Below are 18,570 nucleotides of genomic sequence, written 5' to 3'. Positions count from 1 at the left end.
AGCGTCACGTTGGATAGAATGGGAAAGATATTTAAGGCCCGTACGCCTATCGTGGGAAGATCTTCTTTGAGCTTGGACACCGTAAGTGATTTGGATCCTCGGGGCGTCATGTTTCACAAATGTAAGGGGCTTCTAGGGGTGCCCAAGCTTCGGTAATATCTTATGATATATGAAGGAAGTTTGAATCCTGAGAATGTCAGAGCATAGTGAGAACAAATTGTACCACATCCGACCTTGAGCAGTTCTTATTGTTAGTAGTGTACGTTTCATATGTAACGTACCTCTATATATAACGTACGTTTTATATTTGTATCAATTCATCTCGTTACCATGTATATTTTATATATCAACTTTATACAAAAGTAAATTTAATCGAAAAGATGTAATTTTTCTTTTTTTTTAATCTTTTTCCGTTATTTCATTAAACAATTTATATCTCGCGTTTAAAAAAAGTTAACAGATTTTAAATTAAATAATATATGCTATCTTTATTGCTCTGTTTGCGATGACTACAAAATACAGATTTATAAATATAAAATACTATACATTGGATTAGGACAAAAAAATGCAATATTTAGAGACGCGTTATAAATATGTTACTCTAATATAAAGATTAATGAAATAATCTATCTCCAAATTTTATTACTTTATCAGTGTATAATAAAAGCATAATTAATCAGTCAATTGTGACCAATAAAACACATAGATATAATAATCGGTGCGAATGTTGTAATTGTAAAATATTGTTAATTAGTAGAAATTAAACCAATTATATTTTAATAGATATTATTAGCCAATTTCATAGTCGCATTATTCTCAATCGTATGTGCTAATTTGAACTTAAATAAGCAGAAAGTTTTCACGACTTATAACATTTTCGGTTCTTCTATTCTCAGAATGTGACAAGCGTCAATAATTATGACGAGAAAGTATCGATGAAAGAAAAGACAAACTCTTTAGGAAGGATGCTTAAGCTCGTCGACAAAGACGGTTCGCCCAAAAAACTTTTTGTTCGCCCCCGGGCAGGATCGCTGAGTCGTATACTACGTAGGCATCCCCATAATGAGGACAATGGAGTTACCGATAAACCAGCGGAGGATACCGGGCGTGGAATTTTCTCCAGAATGCTCAACCAATTGAGAGGAAAGTAAAGATTCAAAGAAGAAACTTGTCGAGCGATCTTTTATTAGCAGCCGGGCGTGTCTTGTTGTCGATAGATCGACAAACCTCGCTTAAATCAATGATTCCCAGAGAGTACAGACAATAAATAATTTTCTTTGAAACGTTCAAATCTTTTATCTTACTTTGCCGGAAATATTTATAATATCATTATCGTTATTTGATATTATAAGTAACACATTTTACACGTAAACAATTTGATGAAACATATATTGTTTATATACAATAATAAGTTTATGTGACATTTTGAAATCAGAATTAAATAAATTTATTATCTAATAAATTTATATAATAAAACTATTTTCTTAAATAATATTTTTCTATTTTTATTTATCTTTTTATGTACTCGCGCAATGTATTGATGATAAATATGATAGAGGATACAGGAAATAAAAAATTATAAAGATTATTGGAAGAGCCACGTTTATTATGCAAGCGTGTCCCTTTTCTCTCGTATATTTGAATAATGCGATATTGCGGGACAACCTGTGTCCTCCTTCGTGTTTCGCACGAATTGTACAAATTCTCAGATATACACTTAATATGTATTATGATATTACGTGACAGAAATAATTAAACGAGTTTGCGAATTGTATCGTTAGGAGAGACATGTGATTCTTCATTCTTGCGCATCGGACTGTTCTCTCTCTCCTCTCGCAGCCGATACAAAATAATATATTTACAAAAGAGATTAAACTCCTACGTCGTTTCTTTGTGAAAAAAATCGCGGCGAAACTTCGTCGGCAGCTTCCCTTTGCTTTTTTCAAACACATTCAAATGCTGCTCCGCGCATGTCAAAAACACATTCGCAGCCACGTGATTTTGTCGTCAAATATTTCGACTAAAAAGCACCTCGTGTTTGATATTCGTTTCTCACAGAGAATCGCTCCTCTCTCTTCTCTGAGGATGAGGGTCCGTGAATTAAGTCCGACTTAAGACCTTAATGTAAAGCTATATACAAATATTGCCCTGCAGGATACGCACGCTTTGACACGCAATACATTAAAATCTCGTCCCGCAATTTTTGGATTTTAATGTCAACGGTTGATTCAACGGCAACAATTGGCACTAACCGCGAGCGGTAGCGATAAAAAAGAACGATATCTCGCTATCAATTCATTTTGGAAGACCTACCGCATCTGTGCCTGGGTCTTTCATTCATCGTCCTTGATCGACGATCATGATTTATCACAGAATAAAGTAATGCAAAATAGTCCAAGCGTTAAACTATTCGTAAATTTAACGATTTAATGCACGTCATTCCCACGTCTTTAACGTGACTTTGTCCCTAAATTAAAACCTAACGAATCTTAACCATATGAATGAAACAACAATGATTGCACAAAATTGCTGATTTTTTTTTTTAAGTTCTCACGTGCGAATATCTAAAGATGGGATTATTTCTCCTTATAATTAACAATCTGTCTTCAATTTTAAAAAAAGAAATACATAAATGCATCCTTAAATTATGTAACTATAATCCACGTACATTACGGCGCAGAATTTTAATTTTGTTAATTAAACGAAGGATAGTTTTCAACATTATTGATATTATATCTTAAATAATGATCCTAAAATCTAGTTAAAATTAAAAAGGGAATTTTTACAATATTAGATAATTATAGTCTAAATGAAAAAAATTATTGATAACAATAACAAAATAGAAAATATTTAAGCTCAGCTATTAATACAAGAAACCAATTATAAATAGTCTTTCATTTAACCAGATATCTCGCAAGTCATAGCGTTGAAGAAATATATATTAAATTGATCAAATATTTTACATATTCAATAACGTCATACAAATACACACAACCTTATATGTCCATATAAATTTTGGTTTTAAAATAAACATATAAAAATGAAGAGCTGCAACGCATGCAGATCAGCAAATAAATTTATTTTCGTCAAAACAAATGCTTTAAATATATTCATATCTCATATCCATATTGACGCATAAAAATACAATAGAAAAATTTGTTATCTAAAAAATCCCTGTCTGAGTATTAAAAAGGATCATCGATCGTCGAATTATTTTCACAATAGCATTTAAATGAGCGCTATAGTTCGGATGTGAAAGCAACATTACAAGCAATAAGAATTGATGTTAGAGAGAAGATCGGAATTACTAAAAATTCATTATCTCTCTCTCTTTCTCTATCTTCCTTTAATACGTCTTCTGTGAATATAAATTGACATTGATAGTAAGATGTAGGAATATGTTAACAGCATTATAATTACTATCGATGTGCGTACGTACATGTGTATGTATAATACAGTTATATAAGATTATTTTATGAGAAATTTCGATAAATCAAACAGAATTTTTATTAATCCGCCTTGAATAATTTAAGGATATAATAGAAGCTCTTCACTCATATTGTATATTAATAATTAAGAACAGATTGGCACAAATTTCTAATTTTGTCTCACATTATAATCATGCCAATCTACTTAATAAGAGCGTCACGTTGGATAGAATGGGAAAGATATTTAAGGCCCGTACGCCTATCGTGGGAAGATCTTCTTTGAGCTTGGACACCGTAAGTGATTTGGATCCTCGGGGCGTCATGTTTCACAAATGTAAGGGGCTTCTAGGGGTGCCCAAGCTTCGGTAATATCTTATGATATATGAAGGAAGTTTGAATCCTGAGAATGTCAGAGCATAGTGAGAACAAATTGTACCACATCCGACCTTGAGCAGTTCTTATTGTTAGTAGTGTACGTTTCATATGTAACGTACCTCTATATATAACGTACGTTTTATATTTGTATCAATTCATCTCGTTACCATGTATATTTTATATATCAACTTTATACAAAAGTAAATTTAATCGAAAAGATGTAATTTTTCTTTTTTTTTAATCTTTTTCCGTTATTTCATTAAACAATTTATATCTCGCGTTTAAAAAAAGTTAACAGATTTTAAATTAAATAATATATGCTATCTTTATTGCTCTGTTTGCGATGACTACAAAATACAGATTTATAAATATAAAATACTATACATTGGATTAGGACAAAAAAATGCAATATTTAGAGACGCGTTATAAATATGTTACTCTAATATAAAGATTAATGAAATAATCTATCTCCAAATTTTATTACTTTATCAGTGTATAATAAAAGCATAATTAATCAGTCAATTGTGACCAATAAAACACATAGATATAATAATCGGTGCGAATGTTGTAATTGTAAAATATTGTTAATTAGTAGAAATTAAACCAATTATATTTTAATAGATATTATTAGCCAATTTCATAGTCGCATTATTCTCAATCGTATGTGCTAATTTGAACTTAAATAAGCAGAAAGTTTTCACGACTTATAACATTTTCGGTTCTTCTATTCTCAGAATGTGACAAGCGTCAATAATTATGACGAGAAAGTATCGATGAAAGAAAAGACAAACTCTTTAGGAAGGATGCTTAAGCTCGTCGACAAAGACGGTTCGCCCAAAAAACTTTTTGTTCGCCCCCGGGCAGGATCGCTGAGTCGTATACTACGTAGGCATCCCCATAATGAGGACAATGGAGTTACCGATAAACCAGCGGAGGATACCGGGCGTGGAATTTTCTCCAGAATGCTCAACCAATTGAGAGGAAAGTAAAGATTCAAAGAAGAAACTTGTCGAGCGATCTTTTATTAGCAGCCGGGCGTGTCTTGTTGTCGATAGATCGACAAACCTCGCTTAAATCAATGATTCCCAGAGAGTACAGACAATAAATAATTTTCTTTGAAACGTTCAAATCTTTTATCTTACTTTGCCGGAAATATTTATAATATCATTATCGTTATTTGATATTATAAGTAACACATTTTACACGTAAACAATTTGATGAAACATATATTGTTTATATACAATAATAAGTTTATGTGACATTTTGAAATCAGAATTAAATAAATTTATTATCTAATAAATTTATATAATAAAACTATTTTCTTAAATAATATTTTTCTATTTTTATTTATCTTTTTATGTACTCGCGCAATGTATTGATGATAAATATGATAGAGGATACAGGAAATAAAAAATTATAAAGATTATTGGAAGAGCCACGTTTATTATGCAAGCGTGTCCCTTTTCTCTCGTATATTTGAATAATGCGATATTGCGGGACAACCTGTGTCCTCCTTCGTATTTCGCACGAATTGTACAAATTCTCAGATATACACTTAATATGTATTATGATATTACGTGACAGAAATAATTAAACGAGTTTGCGAATTGTATCGTTAGGAGAGACATGTGATTCTTCATTCTTGCGCATCGGACTGTTCTCTCTCTCCTCTCGCAGCCGATACAAAATAATATATTTACAAAAGAGATTAAACTCCTACGTCGTTTCTTTGTGAAAAAAATCGCGGCGAAACTTCGTCGGCAGCTTCCCTTTGCTTTTTTCAAACACATTCAAATGCTGCTCCGCGCATGTCAAAAACACATTCGCAGCCACGTGATTTTGTCGTCAAATATTTCGACTAAAAAGCACCTCGTGTTTGATATTCGTTTCTCACAGAGAATCGCTCCTCTCTCTTCTCTGAGGATGAGGGTCCGTGAATTAAGTCCGACTTAAGACCTTAATGTAAAGCTATATACAAATATTGCCCTGCAGGATACGCACGCTTTGACACGCAATACATTAAAACCTCGTCCCGCAATTTTTGGATTTTAATGTCAACGGTTGATTCAACGGCAACAATTGGCACTAACCGCGAGCGGTAGCGATAAAAAAGAACGATATCTCGCTATCAATTCATTTTGGAAGACCTACCGCATCTGTGCCTGGGTCTTTCATTCATCGTCCTTGATCGACGATCATGATTTATCACAGAATAAAGTAATGCAAAATAGTCCAAGCGTTAAACTATTCGTAAATTTAACGATTTAATGCACGTCATTCCCACGTCTTTAACGTGACTTTGTCCCTAAATTAAAACCTAACGAATCTTAACCATATGAATGAAACAACAATGATTGCACAAAATTGCTGATTTTTTTTTTTAAGTTCTCACGTGCGAATATCTAAAGATGGGATTATTTCTCCTTATAATTAACAATCTGTCTTCAATTTTAAAAAAAGAAATACATAAATGCATCCTTAAATTATGTAACTATAATCCACGTACATTACGGCGCAGAATTTTAATTTTGTTAATTAAACGAAGGATAGTTTTCAACATTATTGATATTATATCTTAAATAATGATCCTAAAATCTAGTTAAAATTAAAAAGGGAATTTTTACAATATTAGATAATTATAGTCTAAATGAAAAAAATTATTGATAACAATAACAAAATAGAAAATATTTAAGCTCAGCTATTAATACAAGAAACCAATTATAAATAGTCTTTCATTTAACCAGATATCTCGCAAGTCATAGCGTTGAAGAAATATATATTAAATTGATCAAATATTTTACATATTCAATAACGTCATACAAATACACACAACCTTATATGTCCATATAAATTTTGGTTTTAAAATAAACATATAAAAATGAAGAGCTGCAACGCATGCAGATCAGCAAATAAATTTATTTTCGTCAAAACAAATGCTTTAAATATATTCATATCTCATATCCATATTGACGCATAAAAATACAATAGAAAAATTTGTTATCTAAAAAATCCCTGTCTGAGTATTAAAAAGGATCATCGATCGTCGAATTATTTTCACAATAGCATTTAAATGAGCGCTATAGTTCGGATGTGAAAGCAACATTACAAGCAATAAGAATTGATGTTAGAGAGAAGATCGGAATTACTAAAAATTCATTATCTCTCTCTCTTTCTCTATCTTCCTTTAATACGTCTTCTGTGAATATAAATTGACATTGATAGTAAGATGTAGGAATATGTTAACAGCATTATAATTACTATCGATGTGCGTACGTACATGTGTATGTATAATACAGTTATATAAGATTATTTTATGAGAAATTTCGATAAATCAAACAGAATTTTTATTAATCCGCCTTGAATAATTTAAGGATATAATAGAAGCTCTTCACTCATATTGTATATTAATAATTAAGAACAGATTGGCACAAATTTCTAATTTTGTCTCACATTATAATCATGCCAATCTACTTAATTATTAATTACATATAAAGTTATACAGTATTTTTTAACGGATTAATATAAATTCTGAAAAAATAATGTTTACTGTAAAATGTAATAAATCTTCAGTAATCTCTGCAATCATTTATAAATTTGGGGTTCATAATGTGACCGATGTAAAAATGCTCATTCAAAAATACGACATCGATGAACACAAATTCTTTTTTTTCTTAATTCATATTCTTCGAAAAATCTAACGAAGAAAATTCAACTAACTCCGATTACAAAAAGAAGTTTATCTACAACATAATCACTTACGTTTACTACGCCCTGGTCGAGAGTACAAAATTAAGTACATTTAAGCTTTTGTATATATATATATATAGTCGCAAAAGCGACGTTTAAATATCGGAAATGATGATGCGATTCTTCGACTTGTCCTGCGAACGATCACTATTCAAAAATCGGTCATTAACTTTAAAATTAAGATCTATCTTTCTGAGAATTTTATTGCTCAGACGGTTAATTATGTTTACTGTAGTTGCTTTATCTCGGAAATTCTATTATATTCAACAGCGACCTCAATTTGTAATGATGGAAGGGGACAATATATATCACTCTAACGACTCCAATCGATTATCGATTAATTACATACACGCACGCGGATATTACATCACACGTATACACATACACACACATATACACACACGTACCGTGATTCCTTCCAGAAATGATATGGCTTCTACGAAAATGCGAGTTTCTTGTTCCCACTGATATTGTTTCGCCCATCTCAGAAAGAAGGATCGATCAAAAGCTCCGCACATCCACACCCGCTCGTCCTTGAGATTTTTTTTTTCTTTCTGTAGATAATTTGATTTAACATTAACGTTATTACTTATTAAATCATCGTCTAGTACAGCTCTTGGACGGACGGTCCTCTCCACTCCGAACAAATAGCTCAACCAACGTGATCGTCGAACGCTTCGTTTACGCCTCGCTTTTGTAACGAATCGCTTTTAAGCGATTTCATCTCCGATAGGACTATATTAATTCCGTAGAAGATAAACGCGACAAAATGTAAAATAAGCTTTTCCGTCTATTTATAGAATATGAACAAAGTGTTATTGGTGGTAATCTCAGAAAAGTGTTTGCATCAAGAGAAGAACCAAGACGCCAGTTCATACGGATCGATACCAAAATGCTGTCTGTCTTATATATACATACATTGCGATCTAACGAAAAAACGTTCGCTAGACTCATTGCGGATGCGATGTGGTCCGAGGCCCCATCGTGATACAACCAGTGGAATATATGCATTTTTGCACTTGTTATACGATCTATTACATCTATCAACATCGCATGTCTTATCAGCTTCTTGTTACTTTTATATATATATATACAACGGTATTTTATAACTCACTTGGATCTAAGAGCAAACATATATATATATATATATATATATATATATATATATATATAAGTAACAATATAGATATAGATATGTATACATGAGTTTTAGATATATGTATTAATAAAGACGTAATCTCCGGTCGTTGCACGAAACGCGAAACATCGCGCACGCATTTGATTCGTAATCTCACACTCTTGGCAGCATATTCAATTTGACACTCAGTTTCTCATTTGTTATTGTCCTACGGCATCCTCTTTTTGTGCGACATAATTATCTTAATCGTGAAACTATCCTACGTGTATCACGAAATTGAACACGCTCCTCTTCGATATGTAGACGGTAGAAGAATAAAAACAAGTTCGCTCACTTGTTGTTTGATACTGCTATTCGGTATTCTTCCGAAGAGATTTCGGAAGAAATCTCTTCCATCGATTTACGCCTTGCACACAATATCTAATTAATCCAATCAAATCGTGTTATTTTTACGCCATTTGCGTAAAAAAATTTGTATCTTTTTTCTACGTTTTTCTTTTCCAAATAAACTTGAAGAATCCTGAAGATTCGAGCGCCTTTGGAAAACGAGATCCATTTTTGTCACCATCAGTTATTACTCTTAACCAGTAATCGAACCATCACATCCCCGATTCGGCTATTCCTTCGTCATCTGCAAAACAATAAATTAAATTAGAAGAAATTTCTAGTGATTACCATTAATGCTGCTTGTTTTACACATAGCAATCATGCTTGATGCAAGCTACATTGTAATTTTTGTAATTGCAAATAAATCGACATTGTTGTAGAAGCTGTGTGTTTATAAAATAAATTAAAAATAAAAATATATATTCGTTTTTCGAATATCCTACATTTAACATAATCTCTTAATCGTAATGAGAATAACATAACTGTATGAAGACATAATCTACATATATAAATCTTAATCCGTGATCAAAATTTGTGATTAAAAGATTAATATTTATATATTAATAAGGTGAGATTTAAAGAAACTTGTTCCAAACATATTCTTTTGGTAATTGATCAGTAATCTTGGTCGCTGCAGTTATTTCGTTAAAGCTTTTATGCGGAAAATTATGATAATTAAATATAATACATACAGGCAAGCAGTCTCTGTTTTTTGCTGTTAATAAAGCATTATATCAATTTTTAATAAAATTATATATTTTTTCTTCTCTCTCTCTCTCTCTCTCTCTCTTTTCTCGTTCGTGCTTTCACAAGCAATTCACATACCAGACATATATGGTTAATATACAAATTTTGCACATAACTTTTATAACATAAGGTTCATGCAGGGAAAAGGAAAAGCAACGATCGAAATTACCGTCGACGCAGGAGTCGCTGTTCGAAGGTCACCTCTCCTTCTCATCCTCGGCAGGACTCTTAGTGTTTTCGACCGAGCTTCGATTCTTGCCTAAATATCAACAAAGGTCGCAAAAGATTGCAGAAAGGGGGGTGTGAGTTATTAGACGAAGGAAGTGAAATTGCTTTTACAAAAAGAAAAACAATTATATAGTTTTCTCAAGGTACAATACATGTGCTTATAACCACCATCACCGCCCACACCATATTGCCATTACCATAAAAATAACCAATTTATTTATTATTTATTTTTGATATTATTCTATTTTATAAAATATTTTATTATCCTCTTATTAATAATAATTTATTAATATTGATATTCTCTATGAAATCTTCAACCTGTTTCCAAGTGCAAGAAAGGACTTTGTATAAGAAAGAAAACAGAGGGAACAAATTATAAATACTCCATTTAAACTTTTTTCAATACATGCACTACGCTCGACCCTCTGCAGCTTCTCAACTTTTCAACAATCGATATTTCAATTACCTATCATGATGCATTCTCTAAATCGCACTTGGTCTTTGATCACCCAACTTACGTCTCGCAATCGTCTCAATTATAATTCAGAATATCTCGATAGAATTTCGGGGCGTACCTTCGAATCCCTGATTGTCATGAATCTCTCGTGGCGGTCCAGTAGTATCCTGTCCTTCCAGAACAGCTAGAAGACACTGATGGATGCAGATGTATTGCTGTTCCGTCTGGACCATCCAGACTCGCTCTTTCCTCATCGCCCAGACGATTCCGAAGATGTCAACGTATTTTGATACGAGAATCTGCTGTAATATTCTATCGAGGGTGATAAAGGTGCCGCTACGACCTACGCCGGCACTGCAATGAACGACTATGGGTCTCTGATCGGGCCTAACACGTTCCCTGAACGCTCGCACGAACCTCGCCAAAGTCTGAGGTGGACTGGGAACGCCGAAATCCGGCCAGGTGGTAAAGTGAAAGTGCTGTATCACTCTCTTTATATCGCCCTGTGACAAGATATTTTGGGGTGACGGGATACTTTCAAGTTTTATTCAAGAGACCGAAAGCGATGCAATCACCAAATAGCGTTTTAGTACATATTTCTAATAAACATAAAAAAAGAAATACAGTCACTCACTCTGCATAACATGAATTCCGTGATGCTCCAATCCGGATAGTGCGTCTCGTTTAGTATCGTGACACAAATATCCCCATAATATACCGGTAAAGTATCCACCGGCCAGTAATGATCGCATTTTTCTCTGCCCTTTTCGATACATCTCGTTAGCATCACGATAGCTCTGCTATTGCTCTCCCACACCATTCGCCAGAAATCGTCGCGAGTCGAATGCAACGGTCCTTGGGTCACGATAAACTCCCTTGGCGAATTGTGACCCTGTTATGTCGAATAAGAAAAATTTCAGAAAAAATTAATACTTGTAAAATTAAAATTAATATTTTCATTATCAAATTTGAATTATATATTTTGAATCATTTTAAATATTTTTAGAAGAAATAAATATTTTATCCACAGTTTTTACGTACCGGAACATAATTAGCGTTGATATAGTCGGAACCTTCTTCATCATCGACAGGTTGAAGCTTGAACCTACTGTGATCGTACGGAAGAATATTCGTAAAGCGATTTTTAGGCCTGTTACAAGGCAAGTCCGCTGCTGTGCAAGGCTGATCTCTTCCGACGTGCTTCAGCTCTTCAAACTCTTCCGAGAACCGGAAGTCGGAATCCGCCGACATTGTACGATAATGCTCGGCAAAATCTTCAACTTTAATAGGCCGGCTGTAATAAATATAATATATTATATTGTGAATATGATACTATAAATTTTGTAATCAACGAGAAAATTAAACTGTAAAATTATCTCTCAACGCAAATTATTCGTCTTCAAAATTAATATAATTATTATTATTATTATTATGCAAAGTACCTAAGAAATATGTCAAGAATTTTAAAAAGTAATAGAAAAATTGAATTAAAGTATAATATTGTATTTTCTTGGCACCTTGTCTCTATGACACTGTCCGGCAATGACAGATTGTCGGTTGCCCTGGTTTCTGTCGTTTTGCGACCCTGACTTCTTCTCCTTCGCATAAACAGCCCAATGCCCAATAGAAACAGCAGCAACGCTATGGCGACGGTGACACCGACTATGATGGCCGTGTTGTCCTTATCTGTTTGACACGCACAGCGAATTTTAAGTTTCGCGATGAATCAAACGATCGCCAAGGATAGTGCGAGTTAGATAGATTTCGCGCTAAAAAAGAATTGTCGCATTTATCTCGCGGGACGTACATAAAGCTTTTATTCCTGAGATCTTACCTGCCAGCAGCAATCCTTGGGCAGACATGTACACAAAATAACGAGGCATGAATTTAGCGAGGCTTTCACTACATGCGCAGTGTACCTCTAAAGCTTTACAAACCACTTGACGTATCCGATGTATGTGCTACCATTATTATTATCTTTTTAATACACATATCTTTATTGTACTTTTAAATTTTCACTACTTGATTAATGAGAGACATCAGATACGTTAAAGGCACGCAATTTCTTTTCCTCATGTTTTAAGACTTTTCACGCGATCGCTCTCACCTGTTTGAATGGGAAAGCTGTAGCTGGTGTCCGTAAATTTGTCTGGTGCTGTAAACGCGCGCACCTTCACCCGATAAGTGGATCCCGATTTCAATGGTCCATTACAGTATCCAACTTTGTTGTCGCAATTTTCAGAACCAATCGTAAAGTCCTCCACAGATCCGTTTTTGAAAGGATAATACGGTTCCATCACCTATACATTTTAATAAAATTTTAGTAAAATTATGACTGAATATAATTATTTTAATAACACTATACGCCATGTATTTTCTGACATAATAGCGTTTATAATAGTAAATAGCAATCGTTTTCTCAATGTCGTACATCTTGTTTTTATAGATCATTAAATCTTTATAATTAATATTTTGTACGTTTAATGTATTGGTACACTTAAGATGCATGAGACAATTGTTTTTTTACAACTATAATAATTATATGTATAAAATATGTTCTATAAAAACCTGCGTAAACATTTTCTTGGTATTTGAAATTAAGTTGTTCAAAATATCCATCGTATTTATTAAACTTGTGTTCATAACTATAAGATGCATAGCAATTTTCCGTGTCGCGCATTCCGCAATAAACGTTGCTTTTAATTTGCTGCGCAATTTCTTTGTAATGGAACGTTAATAATAATACTCATGATATTAGATCACTCGGCCACAAGAAACTGCAGTCAATTGATATGTCCATTAAACACACAATTAATCCGTCAATATCTATAAAATGTTTTAGATAATCGTCTGATGCGATCGTATTTGCATATTTCACGATTTCACACATTATTTTCGATTAAATCTAATAATACGACGTCTAATAACAATAGAAATCGTCACAAATAAAAAAAAAACTGTGACTTGTAAATTCCAAATATATAGTTTTCTTTTGAAAACTTTATTAAAAATTAGTTATATACACTCTCTGCGCTGTTTCCTTTATACGATAGCGTAAACATGTAAATAATAAAATATAATTATATGATTTTATTTTTTTAAATGTCACAGTAAAACCACATCTTCACTTTCGCAATTTCAAATCGCAACTAAATTACGTGTATATCCTTCGGTCTGTGCATAATATACTGGCCGCAGTCCCCGGGCGTTCATGCGTAATCGCGGATCTACGTCATAACGCATACATTTTACGACAATCGTCCATGATCTTGCAAATCACGTGCCGCGTGGTATAATATGTTGCATTGATTAAACGTTTGATCGTTTTTAGAGGGAGTTGCATGGGAGTCAATTTCGCGCTGTCGTACGGTTTCGTACACACACGTAAAAGTGCGCCGTGTCCCGCTCTACAGTATTTATCGCCGGCGTCGCGTGAAAAATCTACGTCGATGCGCGAATATTCATCGCGCTCACGGCGGCCGCATTTTTCCTTTACCCGCGCGTCGCGGGATTTACGGCCGCTCTTTCGGGGACCAGCAGTTCCGGACGCCCGGGTCCGCGCGCGAAAGAACATAATCCCTCGACGGCGGAAAAGCGAGCGAGCCGCGCGCGAGATGCGAGCTCGCAGCTTCCTCCAACACGGGCTTTCGACAATCGGTTCGGCCATTGAGGTAGATTGCCGTCGGCGCAAGTAGCTACGAGACTCGGCTCCTTCCGTCCTCATCCTCTCTTCCGTATCCGACCTTAATGGTCCCCGCGAAGCCGTGCAGAATCCGGAGACGAACGCCCCGAACGCGCCGTGAGTGCCGAAATTGTCTGCGGAAAGAAACGTCTTTACCGTCTGCTCCAGCGAGCGACAAACAGTGAATAATCTCGGTCGCAGTCAACCGAGAGAGCGTCTGGAATGACGTTTATCTTTGCGAGAAACGGCACATTGAATATCGCTCTATCGCCTGGAGGGCGTATTTTGGCGATTCTTGCATGCGCATTTTTGTAGCCCCGATAACGAAATGGCTGCCTGCAACGTTAGTCTGTACGGACTTTATACCGGAAAAAATGTATGGATGATTTTTTTAAACTTTTTTTTTTTTTTTTTTTTTTTTTTTTTTTTTGACATATTGCATGCATCAACGTGATATTGACACTGTTGATTTTTAGAAAAAGAGAATTCTCTACGCACATTTATATTTAACGATAATTAAAATTCAATACTGCATCGGTTTTATAATGTTATATGTATAACGTATTTTTAGTGCAATTAATCAAGGATATTTCGCAACTTAATACGATATCTGAATATCTAAATGTATGAAATAAATTATAAATAAATATATTCTCTTTTAATTTTATAAAAAAGTCTGTATACTTTAGAATTATTATTAGAAAAGCTGTGCAATAAATAAATAAGAAATAAAATTTTTTTTACCTGGTACGGTGGCCAAATGCTATAAGCCTGAACGTCCCTCCAACTGGGCATCTCTAGTCCAGAAGCATTCTTGCTATCGTCTTCAGCGACGATGATGGTGTACGATGTGACCACGCCGTTTTGCTCGCTGAAGTAATTCTTTCTGAATCTAATTTGTATCGTCGTACTACTCCTGCAGACCTCGGTCGGCACCACTTGTGTAGACGGCTTTGGCGGTGCCAGTATCGGCATCTTCTGCTTCCAGATCGCCTCAGGACCAAAGCCGATCTTCGTCTCCGCTTGAATCCGGAAGACATACGTCTTACCCGGTATAAGGGACTTGATGACGCCGCGGAATTCGTTCGGTTTGAAGTCCTGCATCTGGATATACGTCGAACCCTAGTGGAATCACAAGAAAAAATATTTGCGTTATTTATATTCTTCAACGCGCGAAAAGGCGTCATTCGTTGTAATCTCGTTGATATTTCTTTCGCGTATTTTTTAAATAGTTGTATAAAAATATGAATTCTTCAGTATATTTTTTCGCAAAGGGTAATCTTACTTCTAAGTTGTAAGTGATGCTGAATTTTCTAATGATGCCATTTTGTTCCTGACTGGGTAGAGACCAGACAAAGTTGATGTCGCTCGGTTGAATGTCAGTAGGATGAAACTTCTCCACCTTTCCCGGATACGATTCGCTGGTGGTGAAACTGGCGCTGAGCGGATTTGAGACTCTCAAGATAGAGGATTCTGTGCCCGAACGTACAACCAAAGTGAATGTATAATTCCTATGCGGCTTCAAATCAAAGATGGTGATCATGTTGACCGAGGTTATATTTTGTATATAGTTCCCTTCTGTGTTAATGTACTGTACTTCAAAAGCATCATACTCTCCATGCGGTATGTCCCAGGTCAACGTGATCCTCGTATCATTCACGTCAATCGCGTGGATCGCAGTGATCGGTTCGGGATCTAAAAATCATATTTATCTTCGGGCTAATAAAAAGATAGACAGAGTCTTAACAAGATTATTGACTGTTCTTATGTAAATATTAAAAAAAAAAATATTTTTAATTGCATAGATAAATATATCTCAATATAATAACATAAAAATACTAAACAGATATACTCGTATAAATAATATGAATAAATAAATAAATGAATTTATTATATCCCCTTAGCATTATACATATAATCATTATACAAATAACATACAATTAATTTAAAAATACTGTCGATATATAAAAAATGAAATGTTATGTAAAGATATTATTATTCTTATTTAATTGTTTCACTGGGATCTCGCGACAGTGTGTGAGTAAAGTAATAATTACATCATGTATTATGTGTTATATTATAAAATAATACAAGTAATATCTCAAGAAAAAATATGTGATAATACCACGTTTCTAAGTGGATTGCTTGTAAACTCGTAAATTATATTAGATACAGAAATAATAAAAATTTAATCCCCCGATTTTAAACAATTTAAGCAAACATAACGTTCATGAATCATAAATTCAATAAAAATCGAATTAGCATCTATAGTAACACAAGCTTTATTACGTGGATACTTACAGAGTCGGTCTTGTCGGAGGAGAGGTCTGCTCTCCACATTATCGCTTACTGTCCAAACGGTCACGTTATACAATCTGCCAGGTGTTAATCCAACAAATGTAACTTTGGTGTCAGTGTCCTCTACCATACGCTCTTTCGTGGTGTTATTGTCATCACTAATCCTGAATCGGTAGAGATCGAACTTGGAAGATTGTATTGGCGTCGGCGTGTATCGCAACGTCAATGACCCCGGTTGATCCCGGTCGACCACTACGACGACCTCGGACTGGATCAGCGGCACTAGATTTCAAAGTCTCGTTTTTGTTTGCCTAGTTATGAATCGACCTACCATGATCATCTTAATCGCTCATCGTTCGTCAACTTTCAGACGAGATTGCCAAACCGGTCAATGAAAAAATTCTGATAGACAAATATAACATAATAGAAACAGAAAAGCAAACCAAGCGAACAAGATTATTGATAAAGGAAGACAAAGATGTATTTATGTATTAATACCCAGGCAAAATTCGTTAATGAGTTATCAAATAGATGGCGAAAAATAACAGATACGCTAACGAGACCTTACTCGTCGCTGCTAATAGCGAAGAAGATCGATGCACTCACTTGTTCTTGTGGTTAAATTGCTAATGTCGCTGACTAGATCGTAAGACACCGTGTAGACGACGAAGAAGTACTGTACTCCAGGCATTAGGTCGCTCACCAGGACCTTTCCGATTTGTACAGCATTCTCTTCGAAACTGATATCGGATACATCGTTGCTCTCGCTGACGTTCTTCGTTTTGGAGTCCTCTGGATTTTTTATCGGCCACCATCTTATAACGTAGGTCTCGATACGACCTTCCGGTCGCGGCCATTCGAGAGTTACGTTGGTAGAGTCGATGATTGGCGTGATATTTAAAACTGGATTTGGTTCTAAAATGACAAGAAAATTTATTTAAAAATGAGATTGCGCTGTTAATTATTTAAATACATTAATTATTAAAAAATTATACTTACTGACTGTATGATTCACTTGCAACGGATACAGACTTTCGACGCCATAACTGACAGTGTTTACTTGTATAGTATATCTCTCGCCAGGTGTCATATCCGTGACTTCCGCTTCCATATCACGAACGCTTGGGAGTTTGACCCACCTAGGATCGTCTTCCGTACGGTATCTGATGGAATATTCGATAAATATTGAATCCGTTGGAGCTTCCCAGTGCACGACAACAGTGTTGCTTGTGACTTTCTCGATACTGAGATTCTTCGGTGGATGAGGCACTGAAAAATAATTCAACAGATCGTTAATAAATCAAATAAACTTGTATAATTTATATTAAATAAAAGATAAAAAATTTAGAGAATGATTATTACTTACAGACAGCTTGCATATAATCGTGCGGCTCGCTTCGAAGTCCATGGCTAATGGCAAAGACTTTGACCTCGTATGCTGCACCAGGATAAAGATCCTCCAAGACAATATGCGACTCCGTAGTCAGAGTGGTCGCACTTTCTCCGGTATCGTTCCTGTTGTGGGTTACTTCAAATTTTTCCTGCTTAGAATTGACATCGCTCTTCCAGGAAATGTTCAAACCCTTTTCAATAGGCTTCAGATCTTCGATCACAGGACTGGCTGGACGCGTCGCTTGGTATAGGACGGTTTCGTTTGACTCGATTTTATTGCTAATTGCTTGCACTATTATAGAATAATTTCTTCCTGGCAGCAAAGCTTCCAGAGTAACCTGTAGATTTAATAATTACATCAGAGAGAGAAAGAGAGAAGAATAAAACAAAATAACGCGATTGAAACAAATTAGGCAATGGTGAAAAATTATTTTATTCAATAATTTATAAAACCTTTGTTTTATCAGTCGTCAAAGTGTTACTATCGCCACCAATCGTCGTTTCCACCTCATGATATTGTAACTTGTAACTGTCTTGTGTACTGGAATTCTCCGGACTCCAGGAAACATCCACCATACCAGTTTTTTCATCGATCACTGCTCTAAGATCATGAACAGGCAGTGGCTCTACAAATACGAAAAAAAAATCAAGAAAAAATATGATTATAAACAATCATGAGAAAAGAGCATCG

The 18,570-nt window shown here is 34.7% G+C and overlaps 3 protein-coding genes across 6 annotated transcripts in view; 2 read left to right on the top strand and 1 right to left on the bottom strand.

Moving 5' to 3' along the window:
- The window catches only part of LOC115235592, a 3,298-nt gene extending 1,432 nt beyond the window's left edge, over window positions 1–1,866 (top strand). Inside the window, exons 2-3 of the mRNA XM_029807488.1 lie at window positions 1–81; window positions 897–1,866. Of these exons, the coding sequence (XP_029663348.1) occupies window positions 1–81; window positions 897–1,151 (336 nt within the window). The 3' untranslated portion in view covers window positions 1,152–1,866. The remainder of the gene's footprint in view (window positions 82–896) is intronic.
- Window positions 1,867–3,659: 1,793 nt separating this feature from the next.
- Window positions 3,660–5,507, top strand: LOC115235593. Its single transcript, XM_029807489.1, has 2 exons — window positions 3,660–3,722; window positions 4,538–5,507. Exons 1-2 carry the CDS (start codon window positions 3,660–3,662, stop codon window positions 4,790–4,792), a joined length of 318 nt encoding a protein of 105 aa, XP_029663349.1. The 3' UTR covers window positions 4,793–5,507.
- A 3,515-nt stretch (window positions 5,508–9,022) lies between these two features.
- LOC115235579 (tyrosine-protein phosphatase 10D) overlaps window positions 9,023–18,570 on the bottom strand; it is a 28,765-nt gene continuing 19,217 nt past the window's right edge. The window contains exons 6-20 of one of the 4 annotated variants that reach the window (XM_029807472.1): window positions 18,333–18,505; window positions 17,854–18,217; window positions 17,487–17,756; window positions 17,094–17,402; window positions 16,491–16,769; window positions 15,475–15,884; window positions 14,934–15,311; window positions 12,615–12,807; window positions 12,342–12,356; window positions 12,025–12,193; window positions 11,549–11,801; window positions 11,142–11,399; window positions 10,626–11,010; window positions 9,992–10,081; window positions 9,023–9,319 (exon numbers count right to left, since the gene is read on the bottom strand). In XM_029807472.1, the coding sequence (XP_029663332.1) occupies window positions 10,020–10,081; window positions 10,626–11,010; window positions 11,142–11,399; window positions 11,549–11,801; window positions 12,025–12,193; window positions 12,342–12,356; window positions 12,615–12,807; window positions 14,934–15,311; window positions 15,475–15,884; window positions 16,491–16,769; window positions 17,094–17,402; window positions 17,487–17,756; window positions 17,854–18,217; window positions 18,333–18,505 (3,518 nt within the window). In that variant the 3' untranslated portion in view covers window positions 9,023–9,319; window positions 9,992–10,019. The remainder of the gene's footprint in view (window positions 9,320–9,991; window positions 10,082–10,625; window positions 11,011–11,141; window positions 11,400–11,548; window positions 11,802–12,024; window positions 12,194–12,341; window positions 12,357–12,614; window positions 12,808–14,933; window positions 15,312–15,474; window positions 15,885–16,490; window positions 16,770–17,093; window positions 17,403–17,486; window positions 17,757–17,853; window positions 18,218–18,332; window positions 18,506–18,570) is intronic. The other 3 variants (XM_029807474.1, XM_029807473.1, XM_029807475.1) reach the window with 3 other exon arrangements.

Source organism: Formica exsecta, unplaced genomic scaffold (assembly GCF_003651465.1).
Source record: "Formica exsecta isolate Colony F162 unplaced genomic scaffold, ASM365146v1 scaffold228, whole genome shotgun sequence".
NCBI lineage: Eukaryota > Metazoa > Arthropoda > Insecta > Hymenoptera > Formicidae > Formica > Formica exsecta.
The sequence above is the reverse complement of the archived record's forward strand: the minus strand, read 5'-3'. Positions and strand labels throughout refer to the sequence as shown.

Coding starts and splice junctions, on each gene's coding strand:
- LOC115235593 (XM_029807489.1), top strand. CDS start 3,660: ATGGGAAAGATATTTAAGGCCCGTACGCCTATCGTGGGAAGATCTTCT. Junction 3,723..4,537: donor CTTCTTTGAGCTTGGACACC/GTAAGTGATTTG, acceptor TTCTATTCTCAG/AATGTGACAAGCGTCAATAA.